The 26,722-nt window shown below is 40.9% G+C and overlaps 1 protein-coding gene across 2 annotated transcripts in view; it reads right to left on the bottom strand.

Annotated features, from left to right (window-relative positions):
• LOC121312983 (KAT8 regulatory NSL complex subunit 1-like) overlaps positions 1–26,722 on the bottom strand; it is a 53,855-nt gene that overhangs the window by 10,196 nt on the left and 16,937 nt on the right. For both annotated transcript variants that reach the window (XM_041245043.1, XM_041245044.1), the window contains exons 2-8: positions 6,163–6,304; positions 5,706–5,840; positions 5,201–5,301; positions 3,077–3,254; positions 2,164–2,326; positions 1,464–1,730; positions 739–885 (exon numbers count right to left, since the gene is read on the bottom strand). In XM_041245043.1, the coding sequence (XP_041100977.1) occupies positions 739–885; positions 1,464–1,730; positions 2,164–2,326; positions 3,077–3,254; positions 5,201–5,301; positions 5,706–5,840; positions 6,163–6,304 (1,133 nt within the window). The remainder of the gene's footprint in view (positions 1–738; positions 886–1,463; positions 1,731–2,163; positions 2,327–3,076; positions 3,255–5,200; positions 5,302–5,705; positions 5,841–6,162; positions 6,305–26,722) is intronic.

The raw sequence follows: 26,722 nt of genomic DNA, 5'->3' as shown, positions 1-26,722 counted from the left end.
TAATTTTTCTTTTCATTGTTAAGTTCATGACAACCGGTTACACTTATAACTAAAGTTTTCAGCAATTACACTAACGTTAATGCTGGCGGATAGAAGCTAACAGAAACAAGCAGTGTGTAATCAGAATGCAAGCAGCATGAACTGTGCTGAATGGAAGCTGGATAGCGGCGCTGATTAAGATAAAGGTTGATTAAGAGAGGAGTTACTGAGAATGTCTGTATCTTCACTTTTTCCAACTGCAATCACCAGCAGCAATCTGAGATTGTTATTATATTCAAGGTTGCAGGTTCGTGGTTTGAACACAAATCCACAGTTGCTTTAAGATGGGGCAGAGGCGATGAAACACAAAAGGCAGAGATCGTTTAGTCAGTTCCAGTCTAGTTTCACTGGTCCACTTGTCTTTATAGAATAGATCAAGCACCTTCTCTTGAATACAAAGTCATGTTAACCCTACTTCAATTAAAGCTTGTGTGACGGGGTGCCTGCCCCTTTATTAATGTATATATTATTCAGAGAATTCAGAGTCTGGCAACAATGTCCATTGCTGATCAGCTATAATAGAGCAGCATATGCTGGATGCAGCAACATAATGGGGTTCTTTACTTTAAAGGTTTATTCATCATCGTATATATTTTTGCTTTGATAGTATGGCAACAAGTATTTGCAAATATATTAGATATACACATACTGTACATAAAATCTAATTAGTAGTTATGCACATTTTTCGCTGGTACTCACCGGGAGGGTAGAGGGTGGAATTAGGTTTCCCCATTTGGGATCGGTTCTTCTCCAATGTGGGAATAGTCTGGAAGTTGGGAGCTGTCTGCCAGCTCTCTAAGCGATGCTTGAGCAACCGCTCGGAACTGCTTTTACTGTGACCATATTCTGAAACAGAGGGAGGGAGCTAGTTAGAAGCTGTTTGTTTAGCATGCAGTTTTACAGCAGTCAGCCAAGAAAGACATTGTAAATATCTTACAAAGAATCGCTGGGGCCTTAATAACATTATTAAAAGGTATATAGATTATGGATAACCTGTATTTGTCTGCAACTTTATTTTCTAGGCATACTGTACTCCAGTTCAAACAACTGATTTTTAATAAATGCATTACTGTTGACAACAGTCATTCTGACAGCCATCTAAAGCTATATCGAGCAATGCCACTGCTACCAAGATGTCCCTCTCACTTTTGTCCAGAAAGGGGTGGGTAATTAAACTGGGAAACAGAACAAATGAAAAAAATCAATTATTTCAGTCTATCCTTCATTGTGGAGTAAATCATAAAAAAAATAACTAGGTCAAAATTCACAATTAATGGGAGTTAATTAGATCGTTTTTAGCTGATAATTATGAAGATGTCATGATCTCTAAATTCTACACCGTATGGCACACAGTTGCCTCATGCTGCAACCTCAACTGTGAATGTTCTAACTCCACACTGTGAGGCCAGGTCGGGGGTACTCACTGGCAGAGGAGAGCAGTGAAGAGGCCAGCTTGTGGCAAGCGTTCTTGGAGGGGTCTGTGCGCTTTCTCTTGATCTGAGAGAGCCGCAGAGCTTTGACCCTGTGAGGCCCATGTGTTTCCTCCTTCGTCCTATGCAGTGTGGGGCCCAACTCCCCCTGTGGGTGCCTGTGTAGTCCTGGGGAGGCCCTGCCCCCCTTCAGCCAGTGAGGGCTCAGAGACTGACCTGCATCCTGCAGCTTGCCTTCCAGGAGCAGGTGAAGAGGAAGATCTGAAGAGAGTAGCACCAACACACACAAAGACACAATAATGAAATGGGGTGGTACTGTTGTTGCATTCAATTCTATGCTAGTTTTGTTTTCCATTTTTTTTCTGTTAAAATGCCTTTACCACAAAATTTAACTTGTGACCAAAGACGTACTCAGGCCTCGGTGGCCGAAAAGGTTACTATATTAGTCTGCTGCACCACCTCGTACCAACAGGGTCTGCATATTACGAAAAGTTTACTCTAACACTTGCTAGATCTCCTTGAGTTGCACTTTTTTTTTTTTAAACTATTCAACCCCCATAAAGTATTTTTAGCAATGCAGAAGAGCAGAAAAAATAAAAAACTATTTAAATGCTACATAATAATGGATATTAAAGCGCTTCCTGCAATAGCCCTCTTCTTACAAAGTACTGGTCGTGGCCATTACAAGTCTCACCGTGTGAGAAGGAGAGGATGGGGTGGAAGGAGGGCTCCAGTGCAGCCCCACGCTCCTCCACAGTGCAGCTGCTGTGATCGGGGGTCTGAATGGGGAGGCGGCTGCGGCCACCACACAGGATACAGGAGGAGGGCAGCTCACAGCTACAGCGCAGCATCAGAGGCTTGGGAGAGAGGGGGGAGGAAACAGTTCAGATTCCAGGTACACCCAGTCAAAAATGCAGCTTCTAAAGTCTGAGCCACAGCTGGGGTTTCTCAATACGCTGCTTATCTTTTCTAATGCCAAATGCACCATGATGATGCAAGCATGAGCCAAAACGTTTGTCTACTTCTATGTTTATCTGCCTTATAAGTGCACCATGTCATTGCATGTCATTATTCTATTATTGATGTTTTAAATCAACTGCCCACTCATAAAATAATTTGAAACCCAAGGACAAATGCAAATTCAACAGTTTCCGCTGAAATCAGGACATGAGAGTTGGCACTCTCTTTGGCATGTAGGAATACAATTGATACCCCATTTATACAGAAAGGTGAACAGAGCTGTCACTGGAAAATGGAGGAACTGGTTTGGCCCAGTAATGTACTTGCCATACAAACAAAGCTATCACAGCCCATGCACCTTCACATCTTAATCTATTCAATTACATTATCAGGAGCCAATAATTGTACAGTAAACTTCCAAGATAGAGACTTATTTCAGTTATTTAAATTGGGATATAAAAGAGCAGATCAGCAATGGAACCACAGTGTATCCCTTTCCGTTTCTCTAGTAGAACAAAGTTCTCTGTCTAGCTCATAGGGCAGTCTTTGTGGCTGCCATAACAGAAGGTTTCTAATATATTGTACACATTGCGATGATGACTAGACTGTGTTTGACAGACAGTCGGACAGTGTGCAGTGAGGCATACCTTGGCGCGCACGTAGGGTGTCCCACCGATGCGTACCAGCCTGCGTCTCGGGTGGCGCTGCAGCGGTCGAACCCGGGCTGCTACACAGCTGCTGTCCGGTAGGGAGGGCAGGGCGGTCAGGCCGTCTACCAGCTGCCTCTTCCAGAGAACCTCCGGAGAGCTGTCACCGACCTCAGAGCTGAGGGCCACACAGACAGTCAGAGGAGAACACGCCTTTGAATCATTGTCAGGGAACTGGAAATAAAGATTTCTCTTCATACAGTAAAACCTCCACTATCCAAACTGGTTGGGACCAGAGGTGTTCAGATAATCAAATTGCAGTTGTTTATACGACTTTCTCAATATAAAGTTAGAATTCAACCCCTTTACCTTTAAATTTACAACAAACAGTACTAGCTCTGTAAATACCAGAAATTGCGGGCTGAATAGAGCTTCTAGGACCGCAGGTCAGAACAGCAGTGTACAACAACACAGGTTATAGTGAGGCATATAACCAAGGTTTTACTGTATAGAAGTCACTTATTTTATTTAACATTTGCTATTTATTTCTATTAACCACTGTAACTGGGGCTTTTTGTTACTGTGAGTGAGTATCTGCTGAGAGACGAGAGACACAGACGGTTTGATGTTGAAACACTGCACAAGTGTCCAGGTTTTATTAAACAAACAGGCAGTTGTTGCAGTTGCAGTGGCTGCCACTAGGGTACCAAACAATGGTATACCTAGTGTGGGAGGACAAGCGTACATTAATATTTACAAAAGGCAAAAACAAAACACTACAAAAACTACTAAGAAACAAAGGTGGCCAAGCTTGGATCGTGCACTATTCCCGCTATACAGGGAGGTCCCCACCAGGAACCTTCCTAACACAAATTAAATAAACATTGGTGATATTTTCTAGGGGCAGGCCTGCCACAACCACTATATATGACCATCCTTGTACTAAAGGCCATCTGTCTCAAAGCTTTGCCTGTCGATAGTGCTCACTGCCTCTTAAAAACCACACAGCTTTCTATAACCACAATGCGCTGTATTGAGCTGTCACTGACACAGCTAAACTGCATCCTACGGGGGTGGGCAAAGCTGGCCCTTCTAGTGCCGGGCTTCATTCCAATAGAATTGTTTGAATCGAAAAGTTGATTCTGTTGAATCATTAAACCAGGAAAAGAATGGGCCTCCAGGACAGGGGCTGCCCACCCCTGGTATATTGTGTGCATAACTCTGGCAGAACCAACCAACCAACCAACATATCTAAAAGAGTACTCTCTGGTTACATAACATGTGAAATCTAAATGTTACATGACAGACTTATGCTCATGTCATAAGATGCTATTGCTGATTATTTCTGAGGTCCCTCCTGCAGATACATGGTGCAGCACAGCACAACCTGGAACAGTCTGTAGAGGCTGACAGCTGAATGATTTCAGAAGTTCATTGAAGCTGCGCAGCAGATTACTGCCACAAGAGGACTCTGTTTTCTGTCTCAGTCTTTTTTCAAAACATTTTGGAGATGTTTTTCATACTTTTGTTGTGGTACAGTTTATAAACCAAAATAAAGTTGTACTGTTGAATTTATAGAAAATATTAGTGATTTATATAAAATGCCTTTGATTTTCAAATAGTAGCATACATATATAAACATTTAGCCCAAAACAAATTCCTAAAACCTTTTTGTCACTTTGAAAAGCTGCATGAGCTATCCCTAGCTATACACACATCCAGCAATACACTATATATATATATATATATATATATATATATATATATATATATATATATATATATATATATATATATATATATACACACACACACACACACACACACACACACAAAGGCTAACTGGTACTGCCTTGGGACTGCAGCTCTGAACTCAAAACCTGTCTTGTGTGCCAACACTGAAATAAACATAAACAGAATAAATGCTCAGTTTTGCTACAAAATCTAATGAGATTTTACACTTTCAAAGAGCCATAAAGAAGACAACTCAACAGTACCAAAGTCTTTCCCAAGACTTCTAAAGAGGGGCCACCCTAGTGTCCTGTGCAGCTTGCCATGGCACATCCCCTGTGGATAGTGTAGGATAGCGGCCGTCTGTGTCTGTGAGATTTGCAGTAGACTGACCTGTGGAGGGAGCCATTGAGCACTCTCGGGGAGTTGAAAGAGGACCCTGAGGAGCTGGAAGAAGACAGCACACTGCCCAGAGACTGGGCCACATAAGAGCTCTGCGGAACAAACAAAACTGTTACTACACACTCCCACCAGCAGAGGGAGACACTGTCTGTCTATTTGTGTGTGGTCTCACTGATGTTGTGCACTTGTGTGTGTATGTATGTATGTATGTATGTATGTATGTATGTATTTATACACACACACACTGTGTAATCATGCAAATAGAGACATGAGCTTATATACGCTGTTTTGTGTGGAAATGCATTTGCTACTTCTTTGGTTTCAGTCATATACCCATGCACCTGTGTCCGTATACAAGGGCTCACATGGTTGATTAAAAATGCAAGACATTTTTAAACCTGCACTCATTTACAACAGCATGGGGAGTTGTGTTAGTAACACTGATAATACACACTAAAGCCCTGTAGGTGGAACTTAATTAGATTTTCACACTGACCTGGTGGTTGAGGTTGTGTAAGAGCTGCGCAGGGCTGCGCAGGGAGGAAGAGACAGGGGTCTGCCCTGGCCCAAAGCGAGAGGGTTCTCTCAGGAGGGACTCCGGAGACGGGGCTTCACACAGGACCACCGGCACCTATACCGCAGAGACAGAGGGGGAGAAGAGAAGGACAATAATTAGCTGCAGACAGATCCAGCCTAATGTAATTTATACCAGAATTCCCTGTCTAATAACTTTAGTGTTGCAATCACAGAACAGGTCAATAAGAAATTCAGTTAGTGTCACTAATTTCTGGTCTCTCCTGTCCCAACTCATGAAATTATAATGCAATGTTGTTCAAAACGAACCCCTTTCCAGTGAACTGGGTATTACTTGAGTCTTCAAATAAAAAAAAACAACACACAACCTCACAAGTGCAGAAAAGCAAGCAGACACAGACAGTGCAGCAGCGCAGTACCTTGTTGGTACGGATGTGCCGGTAAAGCTCAGTTTGCTGCCGGATACGGTACTCCAGATCGGACACCTGTGCCTGTAGCCACGCCCACCGACTGCCCACCGTGGCTCTCTGCTCCACCCACTGCCATTCCACCCGGCTCCTCCTGGAGAGAAGGAGGGAGGGAGGGAGAGAGAGAGAGAGAGAGAGAGAGAGTGTTAGACCTCATCACTGAGACTCCACTCAGGGTTGTATGCAGTACTACAAGATGCTTCAAACACTCACTTGGAGGGAGACTCTCATAAATAATAATGACCAACCCATGTCATTGGGTTGCTGTGGATACCATATTATAATACATGGATGATGGCTATATTTACATCCTGAGTCATTCTAAAAATAAATAAATAAATAAATAAATAATTCCACAGTAGTGATGTCAAAAAGTGATAATTCCTCTAGAGGAAAATATACTTGAACTCTGACCCATTCAACTCCTCGCGATCATCACTTTCAATTCAAAACACTCAACAGCATCCACAGTACAGAAATGTTCATTAATGATCAACAAAATGAGAATACATTAAAAAAAATTTAAAAAGATGTAAAGCTGGTACATTCGTATCTCAGGGAAACTGGACAGAGAATGACACAGAACGTCTATACAGCACTGAAACACTAAGTTTAAAAAAGCCCAACTGTACTGCTGAAACTCTTCGTCTTTAATGTTAGCATCACAAGGGTGTTCATGTATTATAAAAAATAATAGATGGGCCTCTTCAGTGTTACAGGAAAACAATTCCATCTCGGGTTTCTGTGACAGTTTATAAATTACTCGACCTTCTGTCTCGTAATTTATGACGTCACAGAAACCCTAGATGAAATTATGTTCCTGTAACACACTGAAGCGCATCTATTAGTCTGTATATCTCAAAATGTAAGCGTGACATACATGCTGTGGCAATTACTATATCCCACTGGATGACAAGGAAAAACAAAACAAAACAACTCCAAGTCCAACTTCCCAGCGACAGCGAGTGGGAGAAGTACAGGCGTCGAAAAGTACAGAGCAGTTTCGAAGCAGAAAGGAGAAATTGCATCTTGAATTGCTTTAATCAGAAAACAGAGGACATTGGGGAAACACAGCAGCAGCTCAAAGTCAAACAGCCGCGTGTGTTTTTCTGATAACAAACAAGCTGAAACTCGGAGCAGCTGATTCAAATTCAGCGCCGTTTTGAGACACGGGCGAGGGGAGGAGCCAACAGCACAGCAGAACAACGCAGTTAAACGAGGCAGTCTTCCCAGCGACAGCGAGTGGAAGCGACAGCGAGTGGGAGAAGTACAGGCGTGGAAAAGTACAGAGCAGTTTCGAAGCAGTTTGAAAGCAGGTTGACGGCTGCAGAAGAAACTAAACTTAAAAAAAAAAAAACCTCAACATGGTCTTCAAGCCAGTAATCTGTGACACCTGCTTGATGTGGGAAATCCGAGAAAACCCAGCGGAGCTAAACCAAGTGTGCGTAAAGTGCCGCGCGATCCAGGATTTGCATAAACTAGTAAGTATGCTAGAAATGGAGCTGGAAGAAGTGAGACAGCAACAGGATCTTGAGGAACTGGCACGCCCACAATTCATGGAAGTCTGCATCACCCCTAACAGACTGAAAGCCACCAGGGAGATAGAAGGTCAGAACAGCTGGGTTCAGGTAGGCAGAAGCAGGGAAAAAAAGAAACTTCGTCAAACACAACCACCAGAAATCAAAACAACCAACAGATTTGAGTCACTTCAGAATTTTGATGAGCAGAACCAACAACAAGAGAATGAAAGGAACAACATCCAGGACCCTATTGACAGTGGTGACCAGACAGCAAAAAGAAGGGAGGTCATGATTGTTGGGGACTCCATATTGAGAAACACAGCAAGTTCAATTCGCAGTTTGGACCCCCTTACTACAACAGTGTGCTGCCTTCCGGGAGCCTCGGTCAAGCACATCACTGAGAACGTGGACAGGCTCCTAGAACGAACAGGAGACGACCCGGTAGTAGTCGTCCACATTGGTACAAACAACATTGGAAGAGACAGACCAAAATCCCTGCAAAACAAATTCAGAGAGCTAGGAAGGAAATTAAAAGAGAAAACCAAAACTGTGGTATTTTCTGGTATACTACCGGCACCTTGCAAAGGACCATATGGACAGCTGGAAATAATTAATCAAAACGCATGGCTGAAGACGTGGTGCACACGGGAAGGCTTCACCTATCTTGATCATTGGACCACATTCTACAACGAGGACTATCTGTATAGACGGGATGGACTGCATTTAAATAACAAGGGAACTAGTCTACTCGGAGAAAAGATCCTCGAGCAGGTTCGGAAGCATTTAAACTAGAAAGGAAGGGGGGAGAAATCAACAAAAAAACAGAAGGGAGACTGCATCAAAACAAGAACAACAACTCAGGTAAGACAACCATTAAATGTATTTATCTAAATGCTAGAAGTATCAGAAACAAAATTCTAGAACTTGAAGCTACTGCACTAACAGGTAACTATGATGTGATAGGTGTTACAGAAACTTGGTTGTCTGAGAGTGATGGGGACGAATATAATATTTGTGGGTATACACTGTATAGGAAAGACAGGCAGGACAGAAGAGGAGGAGGGGTAGCGCTATACATAAGAAACAGTCTTGAAGCCCAGGTGTTAAACCTGGACAAAGAAAATAAAGCCGAATCAATATGGGTCAGAATAACGGACAAAAATTCAAAAGGCATAATAATAGGAGCATGCTATAGACCGCCAGATTCAGACGGTGAGCAAAATAATCTGTTATACAATGACATTAGAAATGTGTGTAGCAAAGGAGAAGCCATACTAATGGGGGATTTCAACTTCCCCCAAATAAAATGGGAAAACCCGGTGGGTAGCACGAAGGATGAAATAGAAATGGTGGAAATGACAAATGACTGCTTCCTAACACAATTTGTGAAGGCACCGACTAGAGGGGAGGCATGCCTTGATTTAGTCTTTTCAAATAACGAAGATAGAATAACTAAAACAGAGGTCAGAGAACCACTGGCAAACTCAGACCACAACATGGTCTCATTTGAAGTGCTTTTTAAAACCCCAAAAGTAATGACTAAAGCTAAGGTTTACAATTTTAGAAAAGCAAACTATGAAGGTATGAAACAGAGACTAACAGAAGTAGATTGGAGTAAAATAGAGAAAACACCCACAGAAGAAGGATGGTTGTTCTTCAAAAATGTAGTACTAGAGGCACAAAACAATTATATCCCTAAAGTAGACAAATCTAAATGTAAAACTAAATTGCCAAAATGGTTTAATAGATCAATTAAAAAAAAATATTCAGCGAAAAAAGGCACTTTACAGAGCATTAAAAAAGGACCAAAAAGAAAGTACGCAGAAAGAGTACACAGAACTGCAAACGCAAGTCAAAAAGGAAGTTAGAAAGGCCAAGAGAGAAATAGAAATGAACATTGCTAAGGGAGCTAAAACCAATTCCAAAATGTTTTTCCAATATTACAACAGCAAGAGAACATTCAAAGAGGAGATTAAATGTTTAAGAGATACAAATGGCAAAATCGTAGAGGAAGAAAAAAAAATAGCAAATATGTTAAATGATTACTTTTCACAAGTTTTTACAAAGGAAGATACTGACAACATGCCCCACATGTCATCCAGTTCCTATCCAGTTTTAAATAACTTTAGCATAACTGAGGCAGAAGTGTTAAAGGGACTAGGAGCTCTTAAAATAAACAAATCCCCTGGGCCGGATGAGATCCTCCCAGTAGTACTCAAAGAAATGAAAGAAGTAATTTACAAACCGCTAACCAAGATCATGCAGCAGTCTCTTGACACAGGGGTGGTACCGACAGACTGGAAAATTGCAAACGTAATACCGATCCACAAAAAGGGAAACAAAACTGAACCAGGTAACTACAGACCAGTAAGCCTGACTTCTATTATATGCAAACTTATGGAAACTATAATAAGATCCAAAATGGAAAATTACCTATATGGTAACAGGGTACTGGGAGACAGTCAACATGGTTTTAGGAAAGGGAGATCGTGCCTAACTAACTTGCTTGATTTTTTTGAGGATGCAACATCCATAATGGATAATTGCAAAGCATATGACATGGTTTATTTAGATTTCCAGAAAGCTTTTGACAAAGTCCAGCACAAAAGATTAATTCTCAAACTGAACGCAGTTGGGATTCAAGGAAACACATGTACATGGATTAGGGAGTGGTTAACATGTAGAAAACAGAAAGTACTGATTAGAGGAAAAACCTCAGAATGGAGTGTGGTAACCAGCGGTGTACCACAGGGATCAGTATTAGGTCCTCTGCTATTCCTAATCTACATTAATGATTTAGATTCTGGTATAGTAAGCAAACTTGTTAAATTTGCAGACGACACAAAAGTAGGAGGAGTGGCAAACACTGTTGCAGCAGCAAAGGTCATTCAAAATGATCTAGACAAGATTCAGAACTGGGCAGACACATGGCAAATGACATTTAATAGAGAAAAGTGTAAGGTACTGCACGCAGGAAATAAAAATGTACATTATAAATATCATATGGGAGATATTGAAATTGGAGAAGGAATCTATGAAAAAGACCTAGGAGTTTTTGTTGACTCAGAAATGTCTTCATCTAGACAATGTGGGGAAGCTATAAAAAAGGCTAACAAGATGCTCGGATACATTGTGAAAAGTGTTGAATTTAAATCAAGGGAAGTAATGTTAAAACTGTACAATGCACTAGTAAGACCTCATCTTGAATATTGTGTGCAGTTCTGGTCACCTCGCTATAAAAAAGATATTACTGCTCTAGAAAGAGTGCAAAGAAGAGCGACCAGAATTATTCCGGGCTTAAAAGGCATGTCATATGCAGACAGGCTAAAAGAATTGAATCTGTTCAGTCTTGAACAAAGAAGACTACGTGGCGACCTAATTCAAGCATTCAAAATTCTAAAAGGTATTGACAGTGTCGACCCAAGGGACTTTTTCAGCCTGAAAAAAGAAACAAGGACCAGGGGTCACAAATGGAGTTTAGAAAAAGGGGCATTCAGAACAGAAAATAGGAGACACTTTTTTACACAGAGAATTGTGGGGGTCTGGAATCAACTCCCCAGTAATGTTGTTGAAGCTGACACCCTGGGATCCTTCAAGAAGCTGCTTGATGAGATTTTGGGATCAATAAGCTACTAACAACCAAACGAGCAAGATGGGCCGAATGGCCGCCTCTCGTTTGTAAACTTTCTTATGTTCTGATGTTCTTATGTTAAGTAATTTTGCAGATCTGAGTCAACACTATTCACCACATGGGGTTTAATCTTGTGCTGAGCATAATGCTTTTGAAAACAGACAAGTGTACTATTTAATGAATCTAAGAGGCCAGTGGTAATGGTTATTGCAGACAGACTACCAGTTTAGTTATCCCTCTCCCTGATTGTCTGAAGTCAGGCTATTTGTTCACGCTTTATATTCCTGTCATTCAGGTTTGTTAAAGGGAGATCGCCATCATGCACATGGAAAAAAATGCAGTCTGTCTCAGCAGGTAGGAGACACTTCTTTACAGTGGTGAGCGCTCAGAATGGGTTACCTAGTCATGTTGTTGATGTTGAATCATTGGCATTCTTTTACATCATTTTTTGTATCGGCAACTAGAAACTGGACAAGCCCCGATGGGCCAAGTGGTCATCTTCTCTCCTCTTTCTTCTGCTCTTTTGTTCCTGGAACATCGTGGAACACTGAGCACTCCAGTTTCAAATGAGCGAACGAACATAGAGAAGAACAGGAACATTCAGTCCTGCATTGTCTGTGCTTACTGGAAGTGGCGTGGTGCTGGGCTCTGGCATTTATACACACATCTGCCAGTGTTACCCATCCTGAGGCCTCACAATTTACTGTAACAGACAAGCGTTTCAGCTAGTGCCTTCATCTGTGTACTGATTTGTCAATAAAGATTGTACTTCAGGTTTTCTACTTGACTTTGGGGGATAAGACATGGATTTTTAAGAGCATGTTACAGCATTAATGAAACTGGATTGCATCACTCCAGATAGCAGTCATGTTCGTCAATTGTGTAACTGCAATACAGCTTTAATGGATTTCATTCTTCAAATAGTTTTATTTTATTTTATTATAATTCATCACCTGTGCAGCCACGACGTAGATTTTACACAATCTCGAAGCGCACATAGTAGACATTTGCACTTTTGTATGGTATTTAATCCATTTGCCGTTTGGATTTATTAAAACAGTGCACAAAATGTTTGCAAGTTAGTTTTTACACAAGAACTGAAAAAAAGCTCATAGTGCCTTCGCAGACATGAACGCAACTACTATGGGCTGCAATATTAGCAATCTTTCTCTCAAGGCAGTGCTGGTTATTTGTCTGCCCTGAATATTTAAATTCTGCTAAATCCCTCAATTTAGCTCAGTGCTGCCCAGTCTGACAGAGATATTTCCAACATTGGGAATGCTACGCGCTTCCAGGAACTTCCAACAGTATTTTTACTGTTTCTGGAATATTTTTTTTACAGTTCATTCAACAATAGTTCCAATCAGTTTTACTATTTGTACTGCAAGTTGCATCTTTGTCTGTTGCCAGTTTCCAGGTGTAACAGGGCGAGCAGCGGTGTACAGTATTTATTTTTAGAACTGGGTCTCCCCCTCCACCCGTGTTGTGTTGTATTTGTTTTACGATTTATTTATTGTATTTGTTATTGTTTTGACGACATAGCCGTGTTATGATTTATGCATGTAAATAGTACGGCAAGAGCCGTGTGTTTTTTTTTTTTTTTTTAAAACCTTGTGGTAATGTGTGGCTGTCGGCTAGTGTGTTGTTAAACTAGCCGGCAGTCACACAATTAACAAACTCGTGCAGATTGTGGCCGAGGGCTAACAGAATAATTACCAGCTAGTTAAACCCCTCTGCCACGGCACACAAGCCTGCAGCTCTCACTGCTCTGGGTGGGTGTACATTTCAAAGATGATCCAAGCCTAAGATCAACCAACCAATAAAGTACACACACACATTGTTCTCCATAAGCTTTCAAAGCAATAAATATATACAGCAGTATTTTGTTTCTAATATCGGGGTTATAGCAAGGAGAAACAAAACCCCACAAAAAACAGAGCTCTAACAAATGCACATCGTGTACTCCATATTTAGATAGAAAAAAACTAGGAGCATTTAGAGTCACAAAGATAATGGGCACATACTGTAGTCAACAATGTTTATTTGTGTATTTGTCTACCCAGAGAAACAGCAGTGATAAAGCACAGCAAAGAGAACAGCTTTTAAAAATGAAGTATTTCTAACCTTGCCCTACTTCAGGCCTCACTAGCACACACTGAACCCAGCACCTTGGTGAAAAGCAATCTGAAAGACATCAATAATAAATACATCCACTCCCCTGTACTGTTGATACTGGAGGAGACCTTTCATTAAAGGGTTGGGTCTCTGGGTCAAAAGAGGAGCACATTGCCACAACAAAGAAGAACTGAAATGAACTGAACATGTTGCCAAGGACACATTGAGCCTTCTTCTCTTAAGGGAGGAGCTAGCTCTCTATGTTTACAGGTGTGCCAGCTCCTCCATGGTGTAAGTGCAAAAGTAAGGTTGCATACCATGCCCACCTCAGGGGCAGTATAGAACATCCATGCTCACTGAAATACCAGCTTGTGTGCAGCAGTTCATTTAAATTAAGTTTCTTTTCTTTTTCTCTCTGTACTAGTTCGGTATGCACTGGCCCCTAAAAGACCCATCAATTTCCCGTTTTCCGCGAGACCACAAATTATTATCCTAAATCAGATGGGGGTATGCGGTTGACTAGATTATTTGGAAGGGGGTACGGCGCCTAAAGATTTTGAAAACCACTGGGCTAAACAAACCTCTTGTGACTACCCCAAAAACATCTACTGAACTCAAGCAGAATTTGAAGAACGTCATTGCAGTTGCATATAGTTCATCTTACTATGCTGTCATCATTTTAATAGGTAACAGTTCTTTTTAGGAAATAAAATAAGCTAAATCAAAAAATCCTACAGTAAACATTGAGCCATATTTGTAGCTCTGATATAGTTTTCACTTGTAGTTACAGCTAACTTCAGTTGTGTTATTGGTAAAACATTCTGCAACTGAAGTTATACCTGCTTCTAAACCAAGAGATATTAGTATTTTTGCATCGACAGCATCAACAGAAAATGAGATACACATGAAAAGGAAAAGTGTTTCGGTAACAGCAAATGATTATGAATTTTCCTTTTACTCCAGAGCCCGGACCAGGGAAAGCAGTCGCAGGACGAGTTACATTTTAAACACGCCTATTGTGAAAAAAATAAATAAATAAAAATGTAAAAGTACATTAAAAACTTGGGTTAAAAACTTGAAACAGCAAGGTGGTGTAACAGGTATTGACATATCAACGTAAAATGCAACAGGCTACTTGATGCATTTTGTAATAGAAAATTATCACAAAATGCATGAGAGCTTGTATTTGCATAAAGTTCACCCCTGTCATAGACGTGAGGTGAACTTGCATGGATACAACTAGAGATGAACCTAATGATCCTTGTGAACCCGGTCAGACGAACCAGCATAAGACAGAAAAGAACCTCAGTGGGCACAAGCCTGGAGTTAAATGGCCAAGAGCTTGTGAGAAAACTGCATGGGACACAGTAAATACAGATCTCTGTTTTACTTTGGAAAGGTTAAATGGAACAGTTGAAAAAAGCTGGATATATTTGGGGACATCATCTACACATATGGAAGCGAGAGGTTTGGAATTGAAAAAAGGAAGGAAAAAGTACAAACTATTCCTGGAAAGTCTAGATGGCAGCAGGAGACTGAACATGAGGCAAAAGGAGGCAGCTGAGGAAGCAATGCAGAAGTGCAGAACAAAGTCAGGAGGGGGGACTCAATCTTTTACAAAGGCTCATAAAAGATAAGCTTGCAACATTGCGCAGGGCTGAGCGCCTACAGAAATGCTACAAAAAGAAAGAGCACACCAGCTAATTTATAAAGATCCATTCAAATTTTTAAAGAAGTTATTCACCAGTGAGAAAAATGGCACACTAAAATCATCTAAGTTTGAGCTGAAGACATATTTGGAGGAAACACATACAGATTCAAAAAGGCAAGAGCCTATGTCAATTCCTTCAAACATCCCACCTATCAATCCACCAGAATACCAAATGGAGGACTCTGCATAAGTGGAAAAAAGTAGAGCAATCTGTGAAAAAAGCAAGGGCTTCATCATCTCCTGGGCCTAATGGAGTTCCGTACAGAGCTTACAAGAGTGCTTCAGTAGTTACACGAATCCTGTGGAAATTGGTGAAAGGGGCATGGATAAAACAGGTTGTACCAAGAGCATGGCGCCGAGCAGGTGGAGTCTTTATAGGAAAAGAAAAAAATTCTACATGCATCAGACAGTTTCGACCTATCTAAAGAACATAGTTTGTGTGGGAGAAGTTAAACAACAAGGACTTTATGGTAAAGGACTACTACAGCTACCAGTCTCTGCTCTAAGCGAGGAGTTTAACCCTTTGCAGTCCTATGTCGGACCAGGTCTGACATTACAATTTTCCCTTTCCAGTCCGATGTCGGACCCTGTCTGACATCAGCAAAAAGTCATCAAGCACAGGTCTCTAGTCATTTTTTCTCTAGAAAAAGCAGAGAAAACCTTTCAAGGGGCATATCTGAGCAATACACATAGCCCTTGCACCACAGAGTTAACATGGACACAAGCAAAGAAGATAGCTGCTTCCGCATCCAGCGCTCAAAGAATATCACAGACATTTGCAATTTTTGAGATGTTATAGTAATGAAAATGACTTGGATCGCATTATTGAGGACCTTAATGATAAAACGAGTGATCAGGAGAGGATTTCAGTATGCACAACTATGAAGAGGTATATGAAAAATACAGCGAAAAAAGGGTGGGGCTTCGCTGGAGATGTAGTACTTATGTCTTTTTGCTAGGCAGTGCCTTTTAAACCTGTTTTAAAAAATAAAAAATAAAATATATAAAATATATATATTTAGAACAGCTTGTATAAAATAAACAGCGTGTGTGAAAATAAATTGGACCTGACGAGCCTGACAAGCACTGAATAAATGGACTGCTAAGGGTTAAGTGCGCCAAGGTCTGACTGGAAATGACATTAGTAGATTCACACGACAAATGTGTAAGGGAGACAGCACCTGTGTTGAAAACTGGAAGAAAGTTGACGGCAAAGAAAGCCGTGGAACACGTAAAGGCTGCCCTTCGAATTGGTGATATTATGGGGCAAGTTCAGGTCCTCCTACATGGCATAAGGCAACCCCAGCTCAATGGAGGAAGCTGGTAGACAACGAGGTGCAAAAGCAGGAGGAGAGGATGAGGTGTGTAAAGGTCATTTCCTCTACAGGGAAAATGGATGAGATAGATGGGAGAGTGTGGAACAATGCAAGATCAGCTGGCAAGACCTATGGACAATGGAACAAAGCAGGATCAGTTTCCTCATCAAAGAGCAAGATATGATGTCCTCCCATCACCACAGACCCTAAACCTCTGGGTGGGAGAGGATCCATCATGTGCTTTGTGTTCTTAGCCAAGAATGGTTTACTTGGCCTTATCATTGGAAGACAAGCGCAACATGACCAATAAGTTGCCACTTGTTCCATCAAAGCATTACACACAAATTATAATATTCCTCCATCTAGGAGAGCAACCACCAAGAAAAGATTTAAAACCAAGCCTTGCCTAGGACAACTGGAAGCTGCTAGAGACTGGAAAATACTGACAGATGTTGGTCAACGGCTTTTTTTTCCACCTGAGATTGCCACCACTAACCTTTGACTAGACATTGTCTTGTGGTCTGGATCAGAACACCTTGTTCATCTGGTAGAGTTAACAGTGACATGGGATGTTGTGGATGAGACGTATGAGAAGAAGAAACTTTGGTGTGCTCAACAAGCTGCTGAAGTGGAACAGCGAGGATGGAGTCTGGGTTTACACAGTGGAGGTGGGTTGTCGAGGATTTGTGGCACACACTACAACCCGGTTTCTCAGAGATGTCGGGTTCAGTGGCCAAGCATTGGATCGCACAGTGAAGAACTTATCTGTAGCAGCAGAAAGGAAAAGCAACTGGCTGTGGTTGAGACGGAATGATTCTGGCTGGGGATCTCAAGCACAGTAGGAAAAATGCAACGCTGATATACAGGCAAGTAAGCTGGGCTGAGTTGAGTGGGGAACGGAGGGTGGTGATGCTGGGACGCCAGAATCACTGTCGAACCCTCTTGAGGTGTTGTGGGCTAGTCAACTAAACACAGAGGACGGAAGGTGCCCACTTGAAGACCCGGTTGTCATAATGATGCGCTGGGGAGACCGTACTGTGGTTGATCCCCGGAGCCAACATCGCAGCTGTTGTGTGTGCTGATGCGCTGGGGAGGAAAAATAAGCTGATCCCTGGAGCCATCAATACCAGGCAAAATGATATCTACATCATCAGATGGAAAGAAACACAAATGTATGGAGATGCAGATGGATCACATTAGTTTACTGTAAAGCTATGTCTTAGTTGGTGCTTATCTTGGCGAGAGCCGAGATCAAATCAGCATGAGTCACTTAATGGAAATCAGTTAATGGCTGCTTACAAAACAAAAATAGTCACACCTTTGTCTCGTTGCCAAAAGCGTTTTTCCGCCAATCATACAATTGATAACATTACTATCATGGACAAAACTAACAATTTAGTTTAACAAAGAAAAAACAAACAAAAAAATAATAATTTTCATGAAGCATTTCTATGGATAAATGAATGCAATATAACAACCACGTCAAATATTGAAGAAGGTTATTTATAGTCTACTAGTTATTTAAAGTTTAACGTGAACAGCAGCAATACTACTACTACAAATAATAATAATAATAATAATAATTATAATAATGTCACATATCTGCCCTAACCGTTTACCTGCCATGATCAATCTCTTCAGCAACCTTAGTATATTATTGAACAGAAAAGATTAGTTCAGATATTGTAGATCCCACCAAAGTTTTTGTACACTGTGTTGTATGTGCTCCGTGTGCTGTCATTGCTGGTAGTGTCAGGTGAGCTGTACAGTGTGTTGATATGTAAATAAATCCTGTTCGCCTGCAGGGCGTATCAACTTCAACCTCCGTCTTGATCTCCTGCCTGTCACTCAGGAGCGAGTGCACACGCCCACAAGGCAGACGGCTACTCTGTCACAAGCATTAATAGCCTGTATCATTCTAAACAATGGATTTAGGGGAGCTTCCTAATAAAAGCTGAATCTCAAAGCAATAATTGTGTGAATACAGTAATTGTTACAGCTGTGTATAATGGTACTTAAAACAGGATTCATTCATCCGACTTTTTACATATCCTCCCTTACTCTGGTCCCACCGCAGTCAGATATGTGATGGATTACTGTAACAATGAGCTTGTTAACTGAATGTTGGGTAGCAAGTCTTATCCCACAAACATCGTTTAAATGACTTCAAAACAAATAAAAATGTTTGTTTTGTAAAACAAACAAAAAAGAAAATGACAGTGCACTGCATTTACATTGATAATGTATTGATAAAAGAATATTAAGCAAAGTATTTGTTCGTCTTTAACAGCCTACTGTGACACGATGGCTTGTGTGGTGACATCAGTCATTGATACTCAGGACAGTACTGGGGTAAATGAAAGCACTGATGCGCACGTTTATTAATAAATAAACAAAAAGGTTTGAACAAACGAAAACACTTTCCAAAACAAAAAGGCAAGGCGGCCAAAACAAACAAGTATCGTGCTGGTCCAAATCCAGCATGAGTGGCATTTGTTTTATCTTTAGTTTCTGTTTCAATCACGTCTTTCCCACTCTCCACTCTGAACACACTCTCCGTTCAGCCAAAGCTGCAGGTCTTTAATATTGTGGCAGAGGGATCCACTGCCTATCAATTACCTAGTTTACCCCTCGACCACATTTGGAACAGGTTTTTTCATACACGTGGTCAACAGTCAGTTTGTCAATTGACCACTCATTCTCACGATTTTATCTGGATGGGGCCTTTTAACCCCATCCAGGCAGTCAAACAACAATAACAATAAAACTGTGTGTTTTTAAATAAACAAAAAACAGCACATTTAAATAATAATACAACAAATCCAAAATAACACAAAACATAAAGCACGCACAGGGTCAGGGAGTACCCTGTCACACCTACCTAAAGGCTAGCTATTTTTCAAGTTCTACAGTTATTTACTGCTTCGGACACAAATGATATGAAATGGTAACACATTTTTCAACATGTTTCAAGTCTTCAGTGTTACAAGATGACGAATGTGGAAACATTCACTATCATAACCATTTCTTTTAGTTATCTACAGTATTATTTGCTAAGACCTAATACAGTTTCATACATAATTAATCAGCGTAATAACTGACAGAATAATTTCCATGGCAGTGGGGGTGGTGATGGCTATATTTCAAATGAAAATCTATTAAAAACAGTCTGTGAAGAATAGTCTGGGGGTCGGGGGAGGACCATATTTCATAGACCAAATTTCGCATGACAACAGCATGTCTGTGTTGAACAATCCCAATCTGGGTAAGAGATGTGTTTTCCAAGAATGTTAATTATACAGCATCTCATTTAATTCTACTATTCCACTGTGTGTGAATGAAGAGAGACACTGTACTTCACTACCCTGCAATATTCCAGCACCACATACACACAACCACCCACCACCCATATTCAGCAGATTGTATACTGCTGTGTTCTTGGATTTTGCCGATTATTAAAATCCTGATTTGAAGAATTATTCCTGCTGGACATGATCACTCACATACATGTTGCAATATACAGGAGTCGTCAATTATAATCTCAAGACCAGCCAACTACAACAATAAACCCATGGCCACAACACCATAACAATAGAATATCTAAATGAGCATTTTGTAAAGTCACAAGTACAGGGATGGAAATAAGGATCCCACTGCATAGCAGTTCAGTCAATTCTTGGTTTTACTATGAGTTTAATAAGGGCGTGTTCACACTGGGTCCATTTAGAGGGTTTGGTCCACACTCAACATCTTTCGATATGTTTGGTGTGAGATGTGAACAACAAAGTCCGCTTGGGAAACGAACCATACCGAGTCCACCTAAAGAGGTGGTCTCAGTCCGTTTGGCAAATGCACCAAGTCTGGTTCACACTGAGTTCACTTGAAAACTGCACTGTGAACAAAAAGTCTTGATCCTGAAAAAAATGGAAAAGGACCAAAAAAAACAAACTTTTGTTCTCATCCAAACGAACTCAGTCCCTTTGCTCGCAGATAAGTGTGAACAGCAAGCACATTGATACACTGTTGCAAACTAAACGAACCAGACCGAGTTGTTTGAAACGGACCCAGTGTGAATGCAGCCTAACACACACCTGAGCTTGTTACCTATACACCATATCTAATCAACCTCCTAGTAATACCTGGAATGGGTAAAACTGCTATGCATTAGGAGTCCTATTGCCATTCCTGAATGTATTTTTTAGAAGTGTTAAGTTTAAAATTGAATCAATTGACAATTTCCACTGATGTCATAAACATTACAGTTGTATTTAGAGCATTCATGTTGTCATCACCACACAGACAGTAAAAGCTGTAATTAGTTAATAAACTCAAATGATCATTAGTTCACATTGCCAACTCATACGATACCATAATATTTACATTTGAACACAGGCTTGTAGGACGCCTTTAGAAGTTGTCTCTCAAGCAAGTCTGTGTAAGATGTGAACATTGCCTGGAAATCAGTTTTCTTTATTTGGGGTAATGGATGCTTGCAAACCAATTGGGCACGCCATTCAAGTGGGATTTACAACAGCGGATATAAATACTTCCAGGTATCGGTACTATGAAAATGCCAGTACCAATAACGGAATAAAAAACACCATAGCCAGTGGATAGGTGGTAGAGGTCAGTCCTCCATAACTTCAACTTCCTTGTTCTATCAACATTCTAAGGTAACAATATAATAAACTAAGTTGAGACACACATTTCAGCTTGCTTAATTCTAGCTTGTTATAGTAGGTACAGTATTCCACTGTATTCAGTAAGTTTCCACATTTCAGGGATGAACCACACTTCTAGGTTGGGAGAACTGAAAGGTTTAAAAAGTAAAAGGGAACACTTCCCCAATGCTGGCTGCAGAATAAAGTCCAGCTGGACAGAGGCATCTGATACATGAATAGTAGAGAGGCAGCAGCAGAGTTTCTGGTGCAGGGCTTTCATTGCACATGCCACAGGTACAACTAGTGAGTTGACAGGGCCTCACACCACACCACAGGGCAATCTTGCATCGCACTGCAATCCCTCAGGGCTTTCACTGCACAGACAAGCAACTGTGCAGTAAACAGAGGGAAAATTTTACAGTTTATAGGTGCTTACAAAATCTCCTTATTCATGGTGCAGTAATGTAGGTAGGGTGAGGAGACTGTTTAAATTATACAGTCTTAATATCACCACAGGAGACCTACAGTATAGGCTCTGTGTGGGATGTAAGCAAAAACATTGGCCAGAAAAGCCTGGAGCCTCACTCAGAACCATCTAAAAGAAAGTGCTAGCTTTGACACATCATGTAAAAACGTCCCCCGTCCCTTTCCTTTAAATGATTGCTAGTTTAAAAATCAAATCACACGACACCTTTGCTTCCTAGAAAAACACTGACAGACACGAGCACACAGTGTTACCATGACAGCGAGGTGGGACATGCATACAGGTCGGTATCTGCAGCTGTCGTCATGGGAAACTACAGTACAGCTCCACTTCCCGCAAAGCATAACAGTGTCATCTTTCAGTGCACACAGAGATCACTTACATCCGAGCACAGAGGGTGCTCACTTACACACACACCTGCAGAGTACTGTATCCTAAACCAACAAATAGGGATTCACAATAATGAACACGGATTGACAGGGCCCACTAAGACTGACCCGCATCCCAGCATGGTGACAAATAACATTCTGTACAGCAGTTACACTGGGATACAAGATAATTGCATTCTGGTTAATGCAGGGAACATCTAAATACATTAGTGTGGGGATCTGCCACTGCCCAGATCAGAGCTGCTGCAATCAAAAAGCCAATTAATTTCCAATTCCTTATTGACCCTGTTAGTCAATAAACTAAAGGCTCCTTGCGTTCTCCTTTCAGGAAATCAATACTCATTTCCAAAATGCCAAACCAGCAGTAAGCCCTATTGATTTATTTATCAGTGTTTACTGCTGGTTACAAATTGTACAAAACACAGCATTTAGTGGATTCATTCATGAATGTGAAAAGGTTACACTGAAAAACTGGTTTTGCAGTATGTTAAACACTAGTTGAATTTAATCAAAACATTTTAACTATGCTGTCGTAGGGGAAAAAAACATAACGGATTTTGTATATTAAAATGTGCAGCTCCACTTTTTAAGGTTAGTATCTAGGCTTTTTTACATGCACAGATTATAATATAATAACAGCAATATTTTTTTTTATTTGTTTGTTTGATGTTGTTGGTTTTAAATATATTGTTAGCGCAACTACACCATATTGGTTCTGTATTCTATTATCACTACCCTGCATAGAGTGAAGCCTCAAAGCATCACCTTTGCACTCTCCTCTATACACTGACAGGTGAATGCACCATCTGTCCTTATCACTACGCACTAGCCCATTCTGAATTGAAAACAGCATTACAAAAGAGCGTAGCGGCAGAGAGACCAGATGTGAGAGAAAAATGAACCCTTCTGCAGAATGAGCAACACTCCCCAGCTGGGGTGGGGAGGGAAAGGCAGGGCAGTGACCTTGAGTATAGCTGCTACTGAGAAACACACGCACACACACACACACACACCTCTAATGGTTCTTGAAAAAGCTGGGGTACCAAGATCTCACATTTTACCTACTTGTTACTCACACACACAAGTTAACAATATCTGTAGTTTCACTGGTAAGACCAAAGCCCCAAACAAAGTACTGCATGTTGTATGAGCACCCGACTTTAGCAGGGCTATTGGTACTGCTGCTTATAGCAGTAGGTCATACAGTCCTTGGCTTCTGAGCACCAATAGCAGGAAAGAAGGGGGGGGGGGGGGGGGGGGGGGGGGGGGGGGGGGGGGGGGGGGGGGGGGGGGGCAACACATGTTGCCCCCAAGTACCACAAACCCAGCAAGTCTAAAAAAATGCATAGATGTGGACTGTATGAAGACAGAAAAAAAAAGAAACCTTGAGTGCATGAATTCCGGGCCCAGTGTTCCCTACAACACACTAGGGAAGCCAGACACCATCTGCCAGTTCAAGCCACCCAGTTTTCAAACCCCACTCAGGCACAAGTGATTAAGCAGATGATCCAAAATTTCATCCTTTTTTTTCTGTGTTCTCTCAGTACAGAGTATACAATTCTGCAGTGTTCTATGCAGTGGGAGGGCAGTCATCCTGCAGCCTGTGACTCACTTAAAACAATGGGTTGAGATTGTTGGAAAGATGGGCCCCTACCTGACAGTACAGCCACACAGGATTGGCAGCGCTTCAGTGAATCAAAGCGACCAGATACACACCCTCTCCTGGGAAGGTTCAGTGATATAGCCCACACTCCGCCCCGGTCACCTCACCTGCTTCACTTACCTGCTTCTGGTTCCCTGTATTCTTGCAATAACAGATCTAAAATGCCATGATAAAAGAGGATGACCCCACCCAGCTAGGGAAAGTATCTGTGCAGGTGTGACAAATGACCTTTAAGACCTCCGCTTCAGTTACAACATCCAGTATCTAGGGGCACAGGCTGCTAAGGAAAATCCCAAGGACTGTGCAAAGGCTAATAGTTCACACATGCACACCAGTGCACAAATTGCATCCTGAAACTATTTCTAAATACATATATGTGAACAGGCTGGCTTTGTGGGGACGTCAGACCAGGAAGGAAATCCAGAACACAGTGCTGAGTAACGCGCTGCTGCGCAGAATTAATTATAAATACAAAAATTTTACAAAAACAAAATGGCACATTGGCCAAAACAGACAAACAAAACAAACAGACACGGAACAAACAAATATTGTACAATTGCTACTTCTCGTTCCGCCCTGAACACAATAACCCAAGTGAGTGATTCGTGCATCTATATATTCAGCTGTGCTGGGATTCAATTACTAATTAATCATTCACTTGAATCCCAGCTCATGAACTAATTTGAGCAATCCCTGTGCCCACATCCTAATTCACACTTTATCTGCACGTGACGTGATTGTGCAATCCCTTTGCCTAAATAAAAATATAAAATTTTAAACCACCTGTGATAACCCACACTCTGTGCACCAATACATACACCCCTACACATATCATTGGAACATAATGCATATGGCTTTATCTTTTTCCTAATGTGTTTTATTAAAAGGCTGTCTAATTGCTTGCACCCCGCTACAGACAAATTCAACTGCAGATCATTTACAAAAAAAGGCCTGCTTGCTTATCTCAACCCCAACACTAATGACACACTGCACATTAATCCCATGTCTGCTTCACCCGTCAGAGAGAAAAGAGACTTTTTTTTTTTTTAGAGACATGATTTGCCTGTAGGATCGCCTAATTCCGAAGTTTTGTTTCCTGGAACATGGACTGAACCAGGCTGTACAAATGGGGAGGGAGTAAGGCACAGCATGTGACCTGTTCACTCCAGGGTTATGCTGGGGCTTGAACATAAGACCTGACTTACAGTATGGCCATCTGCTAAACTACAAGACTACTCCGATGTAAACGTTGCAATCAGCCAATATTAAAGAGCAAATACTTTACTGCAAGACTCCATTTTGTACAGTAGCTTGTACACATCAAGTTACTCAGACATTGAACAAATGTAATGTTTGTTTAAGATACTGTATTCATTTCTATTACTGCATTGATAATGTCAGAGATAAATTCCATAAAAAATCATGAATATAGCTTTTGGCTAGTCTGAAAAGTGATGGTGGGCAGGGTGGTTTCAAACAGTGCACAATGATCCTTCTATCCCGATTCATTTCAAAGAGAGCTGAAAAAGTAATCCAATTAAATCTCTTAATCTCTTGACTGAATAACAAAGACATTAATACCTGCTTCATTAGTGAGGCTTCAACATGTAATCTCTTCATTGTATTGTGGAAAAAACAGGCTGGAATTGCCTGAAACTGTGAGAAGGGAAAGAACCCTCGACCTCACAGCTAGAGAGAGCTGCTTGAGAGCAGTGGTGCACAAACGTCTTATATACCGCCCCCTTTTCTTCACACACATTTTGCTGAGTCAGCCCCCTCACCATCCCCTTTTTTGTGGTTAAATCTAGGAACAATACATGATTCACATTTAATCTGGAAAGTTAAATTCTAAATGTTTTAATGTGTGTGTCAGCGTGGGAAGGGGGGGGGGGGACTGGATGACAACTACACTACACAGAGATAATCAAAGAACACAGCTGTGTCATGAATTTGGAGCCAATATCTCAAAATGTGGTGTAGAAACCTCATGATCTCAGTGTGGTGCAGAAACCTCATGATGTCACTGCCACATTTTCTTTTTACACATACTTGAAACTGACCTCATCCTAGAGCTTATTTTCAATTGTGTACTGAAACATAAAGCCAATATTTCAATGTTTTAGGTCTTTATCATCTGGAAAATATTGAGTCACTACCTAGTAAGGATGGTGTAATGTGACTGAAGGTCAAAGTGAAGGATATCGTTTCAGATAAATTTTTTAAGGTTTTTAAAGGGTATTAATCTGGCTTCACTTACACATTCTTTATCCAAACAATGCTGCTGCTTTCTTCCTGCCTGAGTTACACATCTACCTCTGGCTAAGCTACCCTTACACTGTTCACAAAAAAATGTGGAACAGATGCTTTTGTAGAATAATAATTAAAAAAAAACAAAAAAACAAAACACTCACAATTTAGTGCTCACTTATTACAGTCCACATAACAGAAAAACAGGTTGACAGCAAAGCAAAAGCAAAAACAAAAACGATGATCACTTAAATTCTTTTTTTTATCCAAAAACACCATCTAACAATAAGCATTATTATACATATAGTAATTAGTTCATATATATTCAAACTTTTTTTTTACTGTGTCCCCTCAAAAGCATGGTTTGAGGAAGTCTTCTTGTCCAAAAACCCTTGTACATTCTCCAAAAAAAAACTAATGTGAAATAATTTCTACTCAAGTAAGGACTACCGGTCACCTGTCTGATCATTACCGTTTTCCTGAATTAGTCATGCAGAATGTCCAATGACAGCCAAGTGCATAGGTTAAGGTAGCTGATTCGATTGAGTAGCTGCGATTTAAAATTATTTTCAAGCATCAGCCTTTAACAGCTATCTTTGTGCAGATTTCGACTCCAAATGTTTCAAAATGTGCATTATATTTATTAAAAAAATAATAAATTTAGTGTGCTCAATTATTTTATACCCTTTTTTCTCCCAAATTTGGAATGTCCAATTATTTTTTCCTCTCACCACAGAAATTCCCCCACACTCAGGAGAACCGAAGGTTCAGTTGG

Source organism: Polyodon spathula, chromosome 3 (genome assembly GCF_017654505.1).
Source record: "Polyodon spathula isolate WHYD16114869_AA chromosome 3, ASM1765450v1, whole genome shotgun sequence".
NCBI lineage: Eukaryota > Metazoa > Chordata > Actinopteri > Acipenseriformes > Polyodontidae > Polyodon > Polyodon spathula.
This window is presented reverse-complemented; position numbering and strand designations above follow the sequence as displayed.